This window comes from Petaurus breviceps, unplaced genomic scaffold (assembly GCF_028583685.1).
Source record: "Petaurus breviceps papuanus isolate PSGF00001 unplaced genomic scaffold, PetGlider_PUasm1.0 90865, whole genome shotgun sequence".
Taxonomy (NCBI): Eukaryota; Metazoa; Chordata; class Mammalia; order Diprotodontia; family Petauridae; genus Petaurus; species Petaurus breviceps.
Genome location: NW_027187367.1, coordinates 10927689 through 10944153, shown reverse-complemented (window position 1 = coordinate 10944153; position 16465 = coordinate 10927689). Strand labels below are relative to the sequence as shown.

Below are 16465 nucleotides of genomic sequence, written 5' to 3'. Positions count from 1 at the left end.
TTCTTTAGAATGAATTTCAAAATAATTTTTAATCTATGCGTCCATGGCCCTTTAGTGAATTTTTATCATATTCTGTAAAATCTGTAAAGTTTGCATTTACTATATCTGCTTTTCTGCATTTGCTTATAGGATTTTTATGCTTTAATACCTGATCAATTTTTGTGAAGGTGCCATGTACAGCTGAGAAAAAGGTGTATTCTTTTCTTTTCCCATTCAATTTTCTCCAGCCATCTATTTAACTCCTTAAAGTTTCTCTTATTTATTTTATGATCAGACTTTCTAGCTCTAAGAGAAAGTTGAAGTCCCTCACTATTACAGTTTTATTTCCTCCTGTAACTCGTTTAACTTTTCCTTTAGGATTCTGGATACTATGCAATTTGGTGCATATGTTTAGTATTGATATTAGTTCATTGTCTATGGTGCTTTTTAGTGAAATGTAGTTTTCCTGCTTATCTCTTTTAATTAGGTTTATTTTTACTTTTGCTTTGTCTGAGACAATGATTGCTACCCTTGCCTTTTTATTTCAGTTGAAGCATAATAGATTCTGCTCCAGTCCCTTATTTTTAGCTATCTCTTTCAAGCTTTTTCCCTTAAAAAAGAAAAATTGTTTTACACACCCAAGCTCTGCCTTCCCACTTTTCCACTCCAGCCCCTTCCCATCAATTGAGAACACAAGTAAAACAAAATTCAATTTAAGGATATATAGTCAATTGAAACAAATTTCCTTATTGGCCATGCTCACCCTCCCCCCCATACACCCACAACCACACACCCACACACCCACACACACACACACATTTTTTTCTCACTGTACTCTGAGCCCTTCACCTCTCTATCAATGAATGTTTAGCATGTTTCATCATCCTCTGGAATCCTGGTTGGATCATTATATTGATAAGAGCTCAGTACAATAGTATTCCATCACATTTAAATACCATAATTTACTTATGCATTCCCCAATTTATGGGCACTCCTTTATATTCCCATTCTTTGCTACCTCAAAAAGAGGAATATTTCTGTACATCTAGTTTGTTTTCCTTTAAGACTAACCTCTCCCTTAATAGACTCTCCCTCTAATTCTTCCTCTTTCTTTCTCCCCTTCCCCTCCTATTTTCCTGTAGAGTAAAATGAATTTTTGTACCCACCTCTGTGAGAGTGTGTCTGTGTCTATTTTTCCTTTTTTTTTTTTTTGACCAGTTTAGATAAGTGAAGGTTTTGGCTGTAATCCCAAATCTTTCTGGAATAGTATATTCCAAGTTCTCTGCTGCTTTATAGTGATGGCTGCTAAATCATGTATGATCCTAACTGTGGCTCCATGGTACTTGAATTTTTTCTCTTTGCAAAATTTTTTCTTTGACCTGGAAGCTCTGGATTTTAGCTATGATGTTCCTGGGAGTTTTCACTGGGGGGTTTCTTTCAAGAGGTGACCGGTAGCTTCTTTCTATTTTTACTTTGTCCTCTAGTTCTAAGAGGTATCTGGGCAGAAATGGAATGTTTGGGCTCTTTTTGGTTTTTTTGGTCATGATCTTCAGATAGTCAAATGATTCTTAAATCATTTGATTTTTTCCCCAATTTTTTTACTTTGTTTTAATATTTCTTGTTGCTTCATGAAGTCATTGGCTTCTATTTGGTCTATTTTAATTTTCAGGGAGTTTCTGCTTGTATAAGATTTTGTATTTCTTGTAGCAAGCTATTAATTCTTTCCAATTCTTTCTTCCATAGCTTTCATTTTTTTTTCTATTTTTTTTCTTCAAGCACTCTCATTCCATTTATAAACATATCTTCTAACTCCTTTTTTTAAACTCTTGCTTCATCTCTTCCAGGAATTCTAATTGAGCTTGTCTTCAAGCTGTTTTTCCCCCTAGAGGTGTTGCTTGTAGATGTTTTGGAGTCACTTTCTTCTGCATTTGTGTCTTGAGCATCCCTGCTACTATAATAGCTCATTATGGTAGGGTTATTTTTTTTAGTTTGCCCCTTCTTCCAAGGCTCTGAGGCTCTTCTGGAGGGAAGTTCTGGATCTGGTCCTGTTGCTGCTTTCTTGGAGTTAAGTGTTATGTTATTCCAGGATTTCAGGGACAGGCTGGAGGCTGGTAAGCTTTCGGTGTTACCAAAGGAGTCTGATCCAGGGAAGTCTTGTTTGTCCCACTGTAATAAGCTATGCAAGTTTCTGACCTGGGTTTGGGTCTGAGGAAGGACAGAGCTCTGCTAATCTGTCTCTAATCAACCAGACAGAAAGCTGTGGTAATTTGAAGTGGTAGAATTGTAGGCTCTCCTTTGTTCTGGGTTTCCTACTTGGTTATTCCTCTGCGAACAGGATTAGACACTAGAAGAGAGATCCTGCTCCAAGTTTGGAGTCTGAGCCACACCACTCCTGCTACTGGCTTATTTTTCTTTAAAATTAATTTATTTTTAGTTTTCAATATTCACTTTTATAAGATTTGAAGTTCTAAATTTTCCCCTCTCCCTTTCCTCCCCCCTCCCAAGATGGCACGAAATCTGATATAAGCTATACATGTACAATCATATTAAACATCTCCACATTAGTCAGGTTGTGAAAGAAGAATCAGAACAAAAGGGAAAAACCATGAGAAAGAAAAAAAAACTATGCTTCTATCTGTATTCAGACTCCATAGTTCTTTCTCTGGATGTGGATTTTTTTCCATCACGAGTCTTTTGGAATTGTCTTAAATGAATGCATTGCTGAGAAGGGCTAAGTCTATCAAAGTCGGTCATCACACAATGTTGCTGTTACTGTGTACAATGTTCTCCTGGTTCTGCTCAATTCATCAGTTCATGCAAGTCTTTCCAGGCTTTTCTTAATTCACTTGCTCATCATTTCTCATGGAACAATAGTATTCCATTACATTCGTATACCACAAGTTGTTCAGCCATATCCCCAGTTGACAGGCATACCCTCAGTTTCCAATTCTTTGCCACCACAAGAAGCATGCTATAAATATTCTTGTACATGTGGGTCCTTTTCCTTTTTTATGAGCTCTTTGGGATACAAGACTAGTAATAACTTTCTCCTTTCTTGATACACCATCTAGGATGTCCCTACTCCCTCTTCTATGTTTGGCTCTGCTTCATCTTTTTTCTTTTAAAAAATATTATTTATGCAAATATTTGTCTCCCTCTCCTCTTCCAATTGAATAAAAAACATTTAAACTGTCACAATATTCATAGTCAAATTAAATATATTGGCTGGCCATGAACAAAAACATATGTGATTCTGCACTTTTAAATCCATCACTTCTCTGGCAGGAGATGGAAGACTTACTTTTACTTTTCTGACTAGATTCAAGGTTTATTATTGCACTGATGAGAGTTCTAGTCTTTCAAAGTTGTTTTTCTTTATAATGTTGTCATTGTGTAAATTGTTCTAGTTCATTCTACATCAGGTCATAGGTCTTCTCAGTTTCCTTTCAAACCATCCATTTCATCATTTCTTATGGAACAACATAATAATCCACTGTGCACATACATTTTGAGTATTCTCCAATAGGTAGGTATCCCCTTAATTTCCAATTTGGGACCTCTTTTTAAAAAGCTGCTGTTTTTGTAGATGTGGGTCCTTTCCCTCTTTCTTTGTTATCTTTCAGGGCATAGGCATTGTCAAAGGGTACGCACAATTTACTAACTCTGGGCACCGTTCTAAATTGCTGTCCACGGTAGCTGGACCATTTAATTTTTAGCTCCAACACTGCAACTGCGTACCTGACTTGTCCCAGTCCTTCCAACATTTGTCATTGTCCTCTGGTCATCTTTGCCAGTCTAATAGGTGTGAGGTGAAATCTTAAGACAGTCTTAAGTATCTTGGATATGATATCTTTGGCAGAGAAACTTGTGAAGATTTTATCCCCAGTTACCTGTTTCCCTTCTAATTTTAACTGCATTAATTTGTACAAAAACTTTTTAGTTTTATAAAACCAAAACTGTCCATTTTGTCTTCTATGATTCTATTGCTTCTTTGGTCATTTAAACTCTACGCCATCCACAGATCTGAAAGGAAATGTGTTCTTTGATCATCTGCTTTGCTTATGATGTCACCTTTATATTCAAGTTACATATCCATTTGTTTTATCTTGGAATATAGTGGGAGATGTTGATCTATTCTATTCCTAATGTTTTGCCAGACTTTTCCAGTCTTCCCAGCAATTTCTGTCAAACAGTGAGGCTTGACCCCAAAATAACTGGAGTCATCCCAGTCCCCAAGACCTAGAGGCACAATCCCAGAAAAGAACTATTTTCTGAGGAAAATCATAAACTACAAGAAACAAGACAGTCACTAGAAGCAAAGTAGGCTAGGAGTCAGCAAGTTGGGTTCAATCCAGTCTTAATCTCACCTTGCAGTGAGAATTCTGTAATCACATTTCTATGAGACCAAGAGCCAATTTCTACAGTGAGGAAGAACAATTCCTGGCTTTCTCCTTGTTTGGGTTGGTGTAAGCACCCTTGGGGTTTAGAGTCAGTGACACAATCAGAGTTTGGAGGGAACTCAATAGGGATCACCTCCTCAACAAAAGGTCATGAAAATGAGAAGTGACAAAAAAAAAAAAACAACTCTTAGAAGGCAGGTATCATAGATAACAAAAGTGACCTATCTCTTCCCTTTGACCTGAATGGCTATGCACACGTGGGAACTGGGTAGCCTGGATGACATCCTAGGCCATGGATTAGGGCACAAAGAAATATTTCCTGTAGTTTCCCAACAGGACCACAGAGGGATGGGGACCTTTATGAGAAAGAATTCCAGCTTCTGTCAGTCTTTCCTTCTACCCTTCCCCAGAAGCAAGCAGCAGGGCTAAACATGGCTTTACTGCTGCTACCAGGGAAAAGGAACAATGACTAGAGGAACCAGTGTTGGAGAGAGTGAATCTAGAAATCTGAGTAGCAGAAAAATGCAGGATCCCCTGTTACTCCAAGTTCTCTTTTTCCTCAGTGTTCCTAAGCCTACCCTCCTAGGAAAGGCTCAAGTAGCAAGATACCTCCAATTTAAATCATTTGGCATGGATCAGGTGAAGTCTAGGCCTTGCTGGAGAACTATTTTCTTGGACAGGAAAGCATTTCCCATTGGAGGAAACCATCTCTACTGGGTTGTCTACAGGGAGGGTTAGGCATCAATAACAACAAGCACCACACAGCTATTGCTGTCCATTAGAACGTTTATTTCTCAGGGAGAAAAAAAAGTTTAAGACAGTCATATTATAGTAGGTAAAATTAACTTTTGTCTTCTTTACAAGCATAGATTTTTCTCTTTTTTTTTAATTACCTCTCTTATACCATCTGATATAAACAATTCTAGAAAGCAAATAAAGTCACTTTCTACAATAAATAGAGCATCGTGTGCTTCTTCACAGCAGACTTGACAGTGACGCCCAGGCCCGGTGCCGCAGCAGGATCTGAGCCAACTCCCATTCTAAAAGATCATTTTAAAAAAGAGATAGAGACAAAGAGACAGAGAAAGGGGCAGGGGAGAAAGCCCCAAGATCTTAAAACACAGGTTTAGACACAGGTCACAAAGTCCACAGCTCATCGACTACCTGGGGGAAAGCATTGGCTCCTTTCAATAAAATGGCACTCACTGTGTGAGTTTAAAAGACCCAGCCACACAATTGGGGATTGGGAGGTGGATGGGGGGGGACTTTCAAGAAGGGAAACAATAGGCCTGAATAATTTAGAACAATATCTTACAACTATGTACATCACGTCCTTCCCTATCCATACGGCTCTAGGCATTATATTATTTTACAAAAAACCCAAACCCCAGCCATCCTTTCAATGGTACAGACCTGCTCTCTTGGTTTACCCTTAAACTCTGGCTCATGTCCCAAATGTATAAGTAGTGGTGGGTGGGTATTTTGTTTGTTTTCTTCCCTTTTAAAAAGTCGACTGAGTAGAAATGGCAGTGATCTCCCCCCAGGATTTCATTTCATCCAAAGTTCCCCTATGAAAAATTTAAAACAATTAAAAAGAACGACAGGTTAAAAAGCAACGCAGTGCTTGGTGGTCAGCAACCAGGCCCTGTGACTTTGGTGCTAGAGTGTAGTGCGGAAACAACTCGGGATTGGGGGCAGAACAGATATCAACACTTCTGGTTGACGTTCCTAGTTCACAGTTTTTTAGGGGTTGGGGAGGTGAGGGAGACACTGAAATGAAAGGGTTTTTTTTGCAGGGTTTTATCATCCCCTCCACCTGAGGATTCTGCTGCAGGAGTAACAGGGAGGAGAAAGGCTGTGAAGAGCAGGAGAGGGACAAGAGGTACTGCTGGCACAACGGGAGGGCCCGGCAAGCAGGGACCCTATCCATGATGGACAAAGTTGGTGAAAAGAGGAAAGAAGCGACTGGGAAAAGGGGAAGGGAGTATCAGGACAGACACAGCCAGAGGGCAACAAGAAACTTATCTGCTAATGACATCCAGTGTCTGAGGAGGGAAGGGCTCTTCCCCTATCATGCTATTCTTCTGTCATAAATTAGCTAGAAAGTCAAGAAGTCTATCACTGCAGCCTTGTCTATGCCTCAGCTACCCCAGGAAAAAAAAAACCACCACAGGATGATAAGACACCTGCACTCTTAGGGACCAAATTAATGAAGTCTAACCCCAGAGGCAATGTGTCTATTTCCTGACTCTGTTTCCCTGGGGGTAGATGTTGGGATTACAGATGTTCTACTAGTTTCTGTCCCGGTGTCCTAGACAGGGCCACACCTGGTGACCCTGCCCTTTATAGCAGCCAGATTTATAAAGAAACTGGGACTTTAAAATATCGTTTAGTTTGGTGAGAATTTCTATCAATTTGGCACAAGAGAGTAAGCAAAGGAGCAAGAGTGTGAGCAAGTGAGAGAAGAGGGGAGAGAGGAGGTCTTACAGAACAAGTGATGGTGAGTGAGCAGCAGAGAGGGGATGCACAGGAGGGGCTCAGTGAGATTCTCCATGGGGCCCTAGTGTATCTACAGCGCCTCTGGGATCAAGGTCAGATCCTTGCCCAAGACGAGGTGTGGTGGCGGGGGGCTGGGGGTGGGAGCAGCCCCTTGGGAACTGAGCCCAGGAGCCGTCTTCCGTAGCAGGTTTATCTCCACAGCAGGGCCCACATCCCAGATACTGTCCCTGCCTCTAGCTGGCTCTTCAGTAAATCATCCTCTGAAGGAGCTCGGCTAGGAATTTTTGGCACATGATAGGGCCGACCATGGGAGTCATGCTGTTGTCCACAACAGGACATTTCCCTATGGATTCTTCAGGCTCCAGCCCCCTATCCTCCACAGCACCAGGGAGAGGCTGTCTGCCATTCGTCCCACCATGGGGAGGGCAGGGTTCCCCACTCCAGGATCAGAGGCAAAGGCAGGCAGGCCACATCCCACTCCCTTACAGGTAACCAGAGGTGACAAAAGGATGGTGGCCTCGAACCCGGCTCAAGTGGATCATGGCACGGTCATAGGCCACTTGTACAGACTTGCGAATGCTGGTCTTGCGGCCCTCCAGCATCTTCAATTTGTCCACGGTGTCTTCTACTCCTAGGGGGAGAACTTTGTCCCGAGGAAGCCACTGCCTGCAACCCAAACACAAGACCAGTCCTGCTTACCAGGAAGCCCAGGCCACAGGTAGGTAACTTGATGAATATTCTCTCCAAGTCCCTTTTTAATGTGGAAGAAGGGCATAAGAGTATCTATTACTATGAATTATCTTTATTAATGCTCCCATGGCCATCAACACTTGGTTTCTCAGTCATCTTCTTTCATACTTCTCCTATCATTTCTAATCTAGAGCCCCAATCCCAAGAAAGCAGGATAGAGAGGTTAAGCCCCACAAAGCTGGAGTGAGAACAAAAGGATGTGGTACAGTGAGAGACAGAACCTTGACTGAGATGAAATGAAGAAAGACAAACCCTGAAGGGTTTCTCAGGAGAGGTTTTCAAAATAGAATTAAAAACAAACAAACAAAAAAAGCCAGAGTGATGAGTTTTATGTGTCCAGTGGTGCAGGATTGGAGACAATTGAACCTAGCTTGTTCCCAAGGCTTTTAGGGGATTAAATCTGCTTGAAAGGTTGTCAGTGCCAGAACTGGAGACCCATCTAGCCAGGCCCATCTGGCCCTAGTTCTGACAAGCAGAGTCATCCCTAGGGTTTGGTCTCAGCAAGCTGGCTCCACAGTACTGCAGAAATTAAGTAGCTAAAAACGGGGTCAAAAGAGTGTCAAAAGGTGGGGTGGCTAGGTGGCACAGTAAGAGTGCCAGCCCTAGAGTCAGGAGGACCTGGATTCAGATACGGCCTCAGACACTTGACATATACACACAAAAACGAGCCGTGTGACCTTGGGCAAGTCATTTAACCCCAATTGCCCTATCCTCCCCTCTCCAAAAAAAAAAAAGTGTCAAAAGGACAGGAAGATGGCACCTCCAGCCAGCACCAAAAAAGATTCATAACAGTAATTTCACAGCCTCCCTCCTGTTCTTCTAGCCATTAAGGCAATGTGGATGGGACAGAAGCTGAATGCCCAGGTCATTACTACAAGGCCAGTTTCCAAAAGCAAAGAAAAAAAAGGTTACTCAGGCCAATGAGCAGCACTCCATGAGAAGCATTCCCAGACTCAAAATGTTTAAGGCATTTAACTAGCTGATCAATCTCACCTCTTTGGAAATCAAGTGGCACAGGAAAAAGATGTAGGGAAAATATACTTGAGAATGGGGAAGTAGAAGGTCATGGGTACCCACTCACCAGGTCCGCTTGTTGTCAAAGAAGAGGACAAGGAAGAGTTTCTCTCCAGCCTCCACTTGCTTCTGTTCCCCCAACTTTAGCACATCCAGTGGTGGGACAGGAATAGGCACGCCGTTGTGCAGAAGGCCCTCACGGGGCATCTTGGGATCAATAATCTTAGAAGAAATAAAGAACAAATGCCACCCCAATAAGGAGTGGAGTCAGCAAGTCTTCTCATACAAGGGATGATACTCTTAGCTCTTCAATTCCAAAGGCGTCCTTCAAAGAGCTTTAACCCCTGTCCACAACCACATGTACAGAGGCTTTCGTGACTGTCTGCCCTGCTCCTCGTTGCCCTAGAAAGGGAATCCTGGACAAATTCCCTTTTAGAGTGCTCATCACTCTAAACCTCCATGGACCCCCTCAGCATGAGCCTGCTCCCTGAGAAGTATTCCATAGGGAATAAAGGGACATTTTGGGGAAGTTCCTTAATGTGGGGACTCATAACTGAATGAGACTGCTCTCGATGACATGAGGTGAACAAGCAGTCCTCTTCACTTCTTATATTCATTTGGGCAAAGAGTCAGGCCCAGGCTTTGTTTCCTTTTAAATCACCACAATTCATTTCAGTGTATTAAACTCATTTCAGACACATGAAGGTCTTATTTGTGTAGGGGGGGGGGGGGGGGGGGTGGCCATGTACTAGGAGATAATGGGTTAATGATACAAATTTAGTTAACACTATCGTGAGAAGTATATTTCATAGACATATATTCACCTACATCAGTGTATCACAATCTTCCCTGTTAAGGGTCTCAATTGCTTTGAGCTTAATGACCTCAACAATTTTAGCCAAAACAAGACATTTGGGGTTCCAAAAAGGGACTTTATTTGCTCATACAGAGGGTCCAGGAGGGCTGAGGATCAGAGCACTACAAAGGAGGTTGTTAAGAACAGAGTTAATGCAAAGAAATAAGCCACTGGGAATCCCCCCAACATAATGTAAGATCCTCTTCAAGGGCAGGGACTCTTTATTTTTGTTTTCGTATCCCAATGCCTAATGGAGAGCCTTGCTTGTATGAGACATTTAATAAATGTGCAGACATCTTATCCTCCCCACCTCCCCATTAATCAGACTTTAAAAGTTCATTGTTACATTGGTCCTAATCCCATCCATCCCTGGCATCTTCACAGCAGCAATCCCTTTGGTTTGCCTGGCGTTTTTCTACTTCTCAAGGTTCTCTCATATCTGGGTTCTTTTTTTTTTTCAAGTTCACCCTGAAGTAACTTCCCATTTAACAGATGAGCAAATGGAAACTCAGACAGCTGCTGTGGGGTGATGGACTTGTCACACAGAACCAGACCTCCTCGTCTCTTCCTATTTCCACTCCACCAGGCCAGCCACTGCCACCACTGCCACCTCCTCCTCACTCACTGTTCTGCTACCTCCAGAGACTGACAACAGCTAGCCATTATTCTCTGTACAATAAGCCTGCAGGGACTTAGATAAACTGGCTGAGAAAAGCTCTGGAGACTCATCTTTTCTCATAAATTGCTCCTCACTCACCTCTGGATCTTTGCCTCTCTCTCTCAATTGCTCTTAAGATACAGACCTGAAAACAGGTAAAGCCTCCCCTAGGAGAGCAGCAATAATTACTCTTAGGACTGGACATTCGCCTAGCTGGGCATTCATTTCAAGCCATGCTTCTCAGACAGCAGAACAATCAATTGAGCCTCAATGTGTGCAAACTCCAGATGACAGGACATAATTTAGATTACTGGTTTATATTAGAATTCCTCATACATTTTGTCCTCATTAAAGGTCACATGAGAAGGTGTGCTCTTCACTCTTTGGTTTACATACCAAAACAAGCAACATATTTCAATGGGGCTTAAAGGACTTACAAATGGATAGTTCAAAAATCTGTTCCAAGTACATAAGCAAAAAGAAAAAATCTGCTATTCCTATGTTGTCTTTCCAAACTTCTTAAGAAGCTAAGTAGCACATTGGCCCTTTTTCATCTTCCACAAAGTCACTAGCCTTCAAGCCCATTCTTCAAATGTCACAAGTTTTGGAAGCCTTATTATAAGGTCTTTGGCCCTAAGCTCCGTGCAGCCCTCCCTCTCCTCTAACCCTGGACCCCTTGTTGTCAGTTATAACAATAGATGCAAAATATTGATTCTGTACCTGGCACAAATATTCTAAATTTTTTATTCCATGCTTGGTTGTGTAGCCAGAGAGGTCTGGCCTAGAAACTAGTCAATCAACATTCAGTAAGTGCTTACTATGTGCTAGGCAATATGCTAAGTGTTGGAATCAGAGGTTTTAATTCTGCCCTGGTCACTCTCTTGCTTTGGGACATTCAAAGGAAATCACTTTACATCTCCGAAAACACACCTGTTTTTTCACCTGCCCTACTTAATTCTCAGTGCTGCTGGTGCAGGTCAACTAAGAACAACTGCTATGGAAGAGCTCTGAAGGGTGGAGAACATGCAAGAGGTTATCATGTTTAGCAAGGAGCAGAGCACAAAAGCCCTACTGGAGGAAATGCCCAGACATTAAACGCCTGAGCTCATTTCATAAGTGGCCCAAAACGGACACTTTTAACAGTCTGAGGCACTCCAGACTGGGGTAAAAGCTTTCTTTGGTGACCAAGGTCCCAATTCACAGCTGTTTTTATGAGGTAAAAATCCCAAGGGCAGAAAGAACCTGGGGCAGACACTCACCAAGGCAGGGTAGGAAGGATAGCCTCGGCACTTGGCCCACACCAGCTCCAGGGGCTCCAGGTCAGCATTATCTTCCAAGGGCATCAGGAGGCTTCTGCCTGGGGGGTGGGGTAGGGTTGGATAGAAGAGGAAGAGACAGTTGACTCAAAACAATCCTCAGATTACACAGTAACACCCCAGCCCCACCCACTGAGGTGGCCGGTGGAGCCTGGGAGTTTGCAAGTAAAATTTCTCCTTCCCTGAAGTTCTTTATTAAAAGAAATTCCTTTAAGGTCTGAGACCCAGTCCAACTCAGTAAACCACGCACAAAGGTGCCCCAACTGGTCAGCGAAAATTTGTTTCATCACTGCAGGGAAAAGAAAAGGCTTACTGGAAAAGCTAAGCAAGCTCTCCATTCACCCCACTCCATGATCCCAGACTAGTTTTCTCATCAGCACAGTGGCTTAGCACCTCTATCTGCAAAGTGTTCACAGCGGTGGCTGGGTGTTGCCAGGAGATAGAAGCCTGTGTAGGAGGCACCAAAGCGGATTTGCAAAAGGACTCTTGGTAAGGCAACAACCTACCCATCTCCCCAGGGGTAAAACCTATAGCTCAGGTAGTTGCTGCATGGTAGGGATAGGCCAAGCAAGCCAGAAGTTGGCGTTGGTGTCTAGGACAGGGAGAGACTTAAAGAGCTTACTACTGCCAGGTCTTGCGGTACATTGTTTATTATTTGCACACTGTGTCCATATATACATGTTGAAAGAGAAACCCCAAAGAAAGCATAAGATGGCTTTAACAACTCCCTTTGCACTATGACAATGCAGTATCAGAAGTGGAAAGGACAGGTTCTTTCTCACCTCCCACTTCTAGCAGTAGTGCAGGCTCATATTCAACAGGGAAATGCAACAAAGCTCCAGAGAGGAAAATAATTTTTTTTAGACCTTTCCTGCTTCTGCTCCTAACCTCTTAGACATCTGAGCCCTCTATATACAAACATACCCATTTTAAAATTTTTTGAGGAATTTACTTTAAAGTTTTGACAGAATCAAAGACTGATGGAGCAGAAAAGACCTTAGGAATCAATGAATGAAACCTTTCCCTGAAGCAACAGCTCTTGTGATAGAACTACCTCCCAAGGCAGTCAGGCCTTTTAGGAATCACTAATTGCTAGGAAGCTAAAACCTGCCTTCCCCGAAATGTCCACTTATTGGTCCTAGTTTTGCCCTTTGGGACCAAGAAGAATAATCGAATCCTTCCATGTGACAAACTGTCAAATATTTGAACCATATCTCCATCTGATGCTTGTCTTTTCCTGGCTAAACACCAGTTCCTTCAACTTCCCATGGCTTTCAAACACTCAGCATTTTGGTTTTTCTTCTTTGAAGGGCTCTATCTTGTCAATGTCCCTCCTAAAATGTGGTACCCAGGAGAGACCTACTAGTCAGTGGTTTAAAAAGGATAAGGAAGGAGTTGAAAGTACTGGCTAACGTTTAATTTGGAGAGAACGAATGAATTGTGCATGCTCTACTCTCTTCTCCCAAATCATGAAGCACCGGAGAGCTAGTTGTGCTGCAGTGAGCTGGGACTAAGGACACTTCTCTCCAAAGTGGAAAAATGAAGTTCAGGTGGCTGATTTCCCAAGGTACATATGGCAACATGGGCCCTCAGAAGAGCCCACTACCACAGAAGCCAATTCCTCAGATCTGGCTTGAACCATGGGTCTCACCTGAGCTGCCGTAGTCTGAGTCTCCATTTACACCTTCCAGAAAAGGGACTCGAGAAAGAGCTGGTTTCCCACGGCTTCGTTTTGGAGGAGTCAGACCACTGTGTGGACAAGAACAAACAAAACCATGACAAACCAACAATTAAGATGTTTCATGCTTCTGACAGGTAAGACTTATAACCACTTTTATTCCTTAATGTATTTCAATCTTCTATACAGAAACACAAAGAAGTACAAGAAAATTGCTAGAGGGCTGATATGCTTAAAATCTATGAGAATCCAAAGCAAGAAGCTGTGACCTGGAAAGGGACCTCAAGAAATAATTTTGTTCATTCCTTAATCTCTAGGCAAGACACACACACACACACACACACCTTTCCCAAGAAAATGAAAAGGTGATGATTCCACAGCCTCCTCTAGTTTCCCATTCTAGAGTCTCATTGTTCTTGGTGACTAACTAGAACTGCTGTTATTCAAGTTATTTTCTATTAAATAATGGATGAAAATAAAAATATATTTGAGTTTTCAGATTTCAAAAAGAAATTAAGATCTTCTTTAATAAGTAAAGCCTGGCTTTTTTAAAGCTAAAAACCAGGTCAACAAAATACTTGAAGATAAAGATATAGGTTTCTTGGGGAAATGCTAAATAAAATTCCTATTTATTCAGAATGGTTAGATACTACTTAACTAAGTGGCAATATGGAATGATGAAAAGAACACTGGACTTTGAATCAAGAGAAGATCTGAGGATTCAAAACCCATCCCCACCCCTTTCCTTTAGTTACATGACTTGAGCAAATCATTTTCCATTTTTAGGCCAGTTGTCTGATTCCTAAAAATGAGAGGTTTAATCTACCTAATTTCTAAGATTCCTTCCAGCTCCTGACATTAATTGCTCTATAATTCTAAGTATGATACTTAAGCAATAACATAGAGTAAATATATATTGTGGATGAATGCTGCAGTGGATATATTCATGGATCTGGAGTCATTAAGAGTTCAAGTTCTACCTCACTAGCTTGTGGGGCCCTGGGCAAGTCACTTGATCTATATCTACCTCAATCTGTAAAATGAGGGTAATAATAGCATCTACCTTCCCAGGTGCAGATCGAATGATGTAATACTTGTAAAGCACTTTGCAAATCTTAAAGTGCTATATAAATACTATTAGCTACTTTTTTTTTTGGAGGGGGAAGGTAGGGCAATTGGGATTAAGTGCCTTGCCCAAGGTCACACAGCTAGTTTTTGTGTTAAAGAGTCTAAGGCTGGATTTGAACTTAGATCCTCCTGACTCCAGGGCTGGTGCTCCATTCACTGTGCCACCTAGCCGCTCCTATTATTAGCTACTATAATGAATTAGAATCCTTCAAGGACCAGGATTCACTGTTTATGCCAAAATTAAGGCCAATTAGATTCATGTGCCAAAAACTTCTGTCCCATATTCAGACTGCATCCCTCCAATCACCTTGCAAATGGAACAAGGTGAAGTAACATGACAGCTCACTAAAGATCCATCTGGAAAGACACACAAAACATCCATCCTAAACATCAAAACCCTTTACTGTCACTTTCACATCCTTTATTATCAGGAGAGGATCTGTGATCTCATTGATGTGGATGTTCCCTCCATCCCTGCTGACCCACCCTCTGATATTTTAGGCCACATTCTCCCCTAAGCTGTCCAGAGTCCACTCATCAAACCTAGCACCTTGCTCTACATCTTACATTATGTGGATACCAAGCAAACACATGGATATTGATATGGTATCCTTTAAGCCCTTCCCCTTGCACATTTCTTCACTGGTAATGGGGCGTACCCCACACCTCATAGGGTGATAACCACCTTGTGCTTCAATTTGGATTCCTTGATTTATGGTACAGATACACCTAATCCTTGAAGGAATATTAGGATTAAAAGGATGGGCCTTGGTTTCAGAGAGAACCTTGAGTCATTAAAAACTCTGCAATCCCCCGAAGGCAATCCTCTTCAACTCTGGGCCCAGTTCATTTTCCAAGTCTATCCAACACATACACATGTATTCTTTCACACACGTATTTTTTATATATACACATATAATGTTATATATTAACATATTTTACATAAAAATGTTTACATGTATCTAAAATATAAACTTCTAAGATTTGGGGTTGATTTCAAACATTTATAAAAAGAAATAAACATTCTCAGAGGCTTCACATTTATTATCCTTTAACCAAAGAAAATATATTAAATAGATTTTCAGAATGAAGAAATAGAACACAAGCTGGTTCCAACCATTTCACACAGCAACCTTGTATTGCCGAATTTCTGGGAACTGTATAGTTCCCCTAGGAGTACATATTTTGCATGGAAAAGGGAAGACTTCTTTGTATTTCTTTAACTCTAGGTTCCTCAGGAAGTAGTTTTTCCTGCATAACTTATGCTTGTGACTTTCCTTCAAGGCATGTAAGAACACACCATGCTACCAAGAAGGGCAAAAATAAATAAATAAATAAAATCAAAAAACCCTTATGTTTCAACAAGTGTGAATTCTTCAGTCTGTTGCTTTTTCCTTTGTACTCTAGACTTTGCCAGGGAGAGGAGGCCAAAAAGGAAGAACATGACAGGCAGGTAAAGAACAAATCTTTACCATATCTGAGAGTGATGTGAAGAAATGTGAAGTGGGGGGTGGCTAGGTGGCACAGTGAATAGAGCACCAGCCCTGGAGTCAGGACCTGAGTTCAAATCTGGCCTCAGACACTTAACACAAAAAGTAGCCATGTGACTTTGAGCAAGTCACCAACTGTCCTCCAAAAAGCAAAAAAAACAAAAAAAGAAATGTGAAGTGAGAGACTGATTTGCAAACTTTGAGAACAACAAAAATCTTGGAGCAGCACTTCCAAGAATCAATCTACTGCTAATGTAGATAAATGGAAAAAAATCATTCTCTGTGTGGAAAGGTGAGAATAATCAACAGGATAAGACTGAAGGTCAGGAAAAAAAAAATGCAATTTAAGAAATATGTAGGAGCAGACATCTCAGCAAGAGCCTACAGGCAGTGGAATCTGAACGGCATGAAAAAGCTTAAAAAGCAACAAGGTGAAGTCACTTCAAGCTGCAACTGCTGATTATCCTATCACCAATAGGCAGAAAAAAAAACAAAGAATCTTGAGAGTAACAGTACCAGCATCTCCACCATTGGTACTACTCCCACCCCAGCTGAACCCTCATGGCCATCATCAGGGAAGACAACTCCTATAGAGAAGGCACCAGTCAGCCCCACCAAGGGTCAACCAACTACCACACAAAGGGTAGGCACGTGAGCCTACTCTAGTAAGGGACCCTAGGAGAGAAAGGGGAAGCAG

The 16465-nt window shown here is 41.7% G+C and overlaps 1 protein-coding gene across 4 annotated transcripts in view; it reads right to left on the bottom strand.

Moving 5' to 3' along the window:
• Positions 1 to 5147: 5147 nt before the first annotated feature.
• Positions 5148 to 16465, bottom strand: part of BRPF3 (bromodomain and PHD finger containing 3) — a 34766-nt gene continuing 23448 nt past the window's right edge. For all 4 annotated transcript variants that reach the window (XM_069073538.1, XM_069073539.1, XM_069073541.1 and 1 more), the window contains 4 exons: positions 13124 to 13221; positions 11416 to 11513; positions 8710 to 8864; positions 5148 to 7544 (listed from right to left, as the gene is read on the bottom strand). In XM_069073538.1, coding sequence (XP_068929639.1) covers positions 7361 to 7544; positions 8710 to 8864; positions 11416 to 11513; positions 13124 to 13221 — 535 coding nt within the window. In that variant the 3' untranslated portion in view covers positions 5148 to 7360. The remainder of the gene's footprint in view (positions 7545 to 8709; positions 8865 to 11415; positions 11514 to 13123; positions 13222 to 16465) is intronic.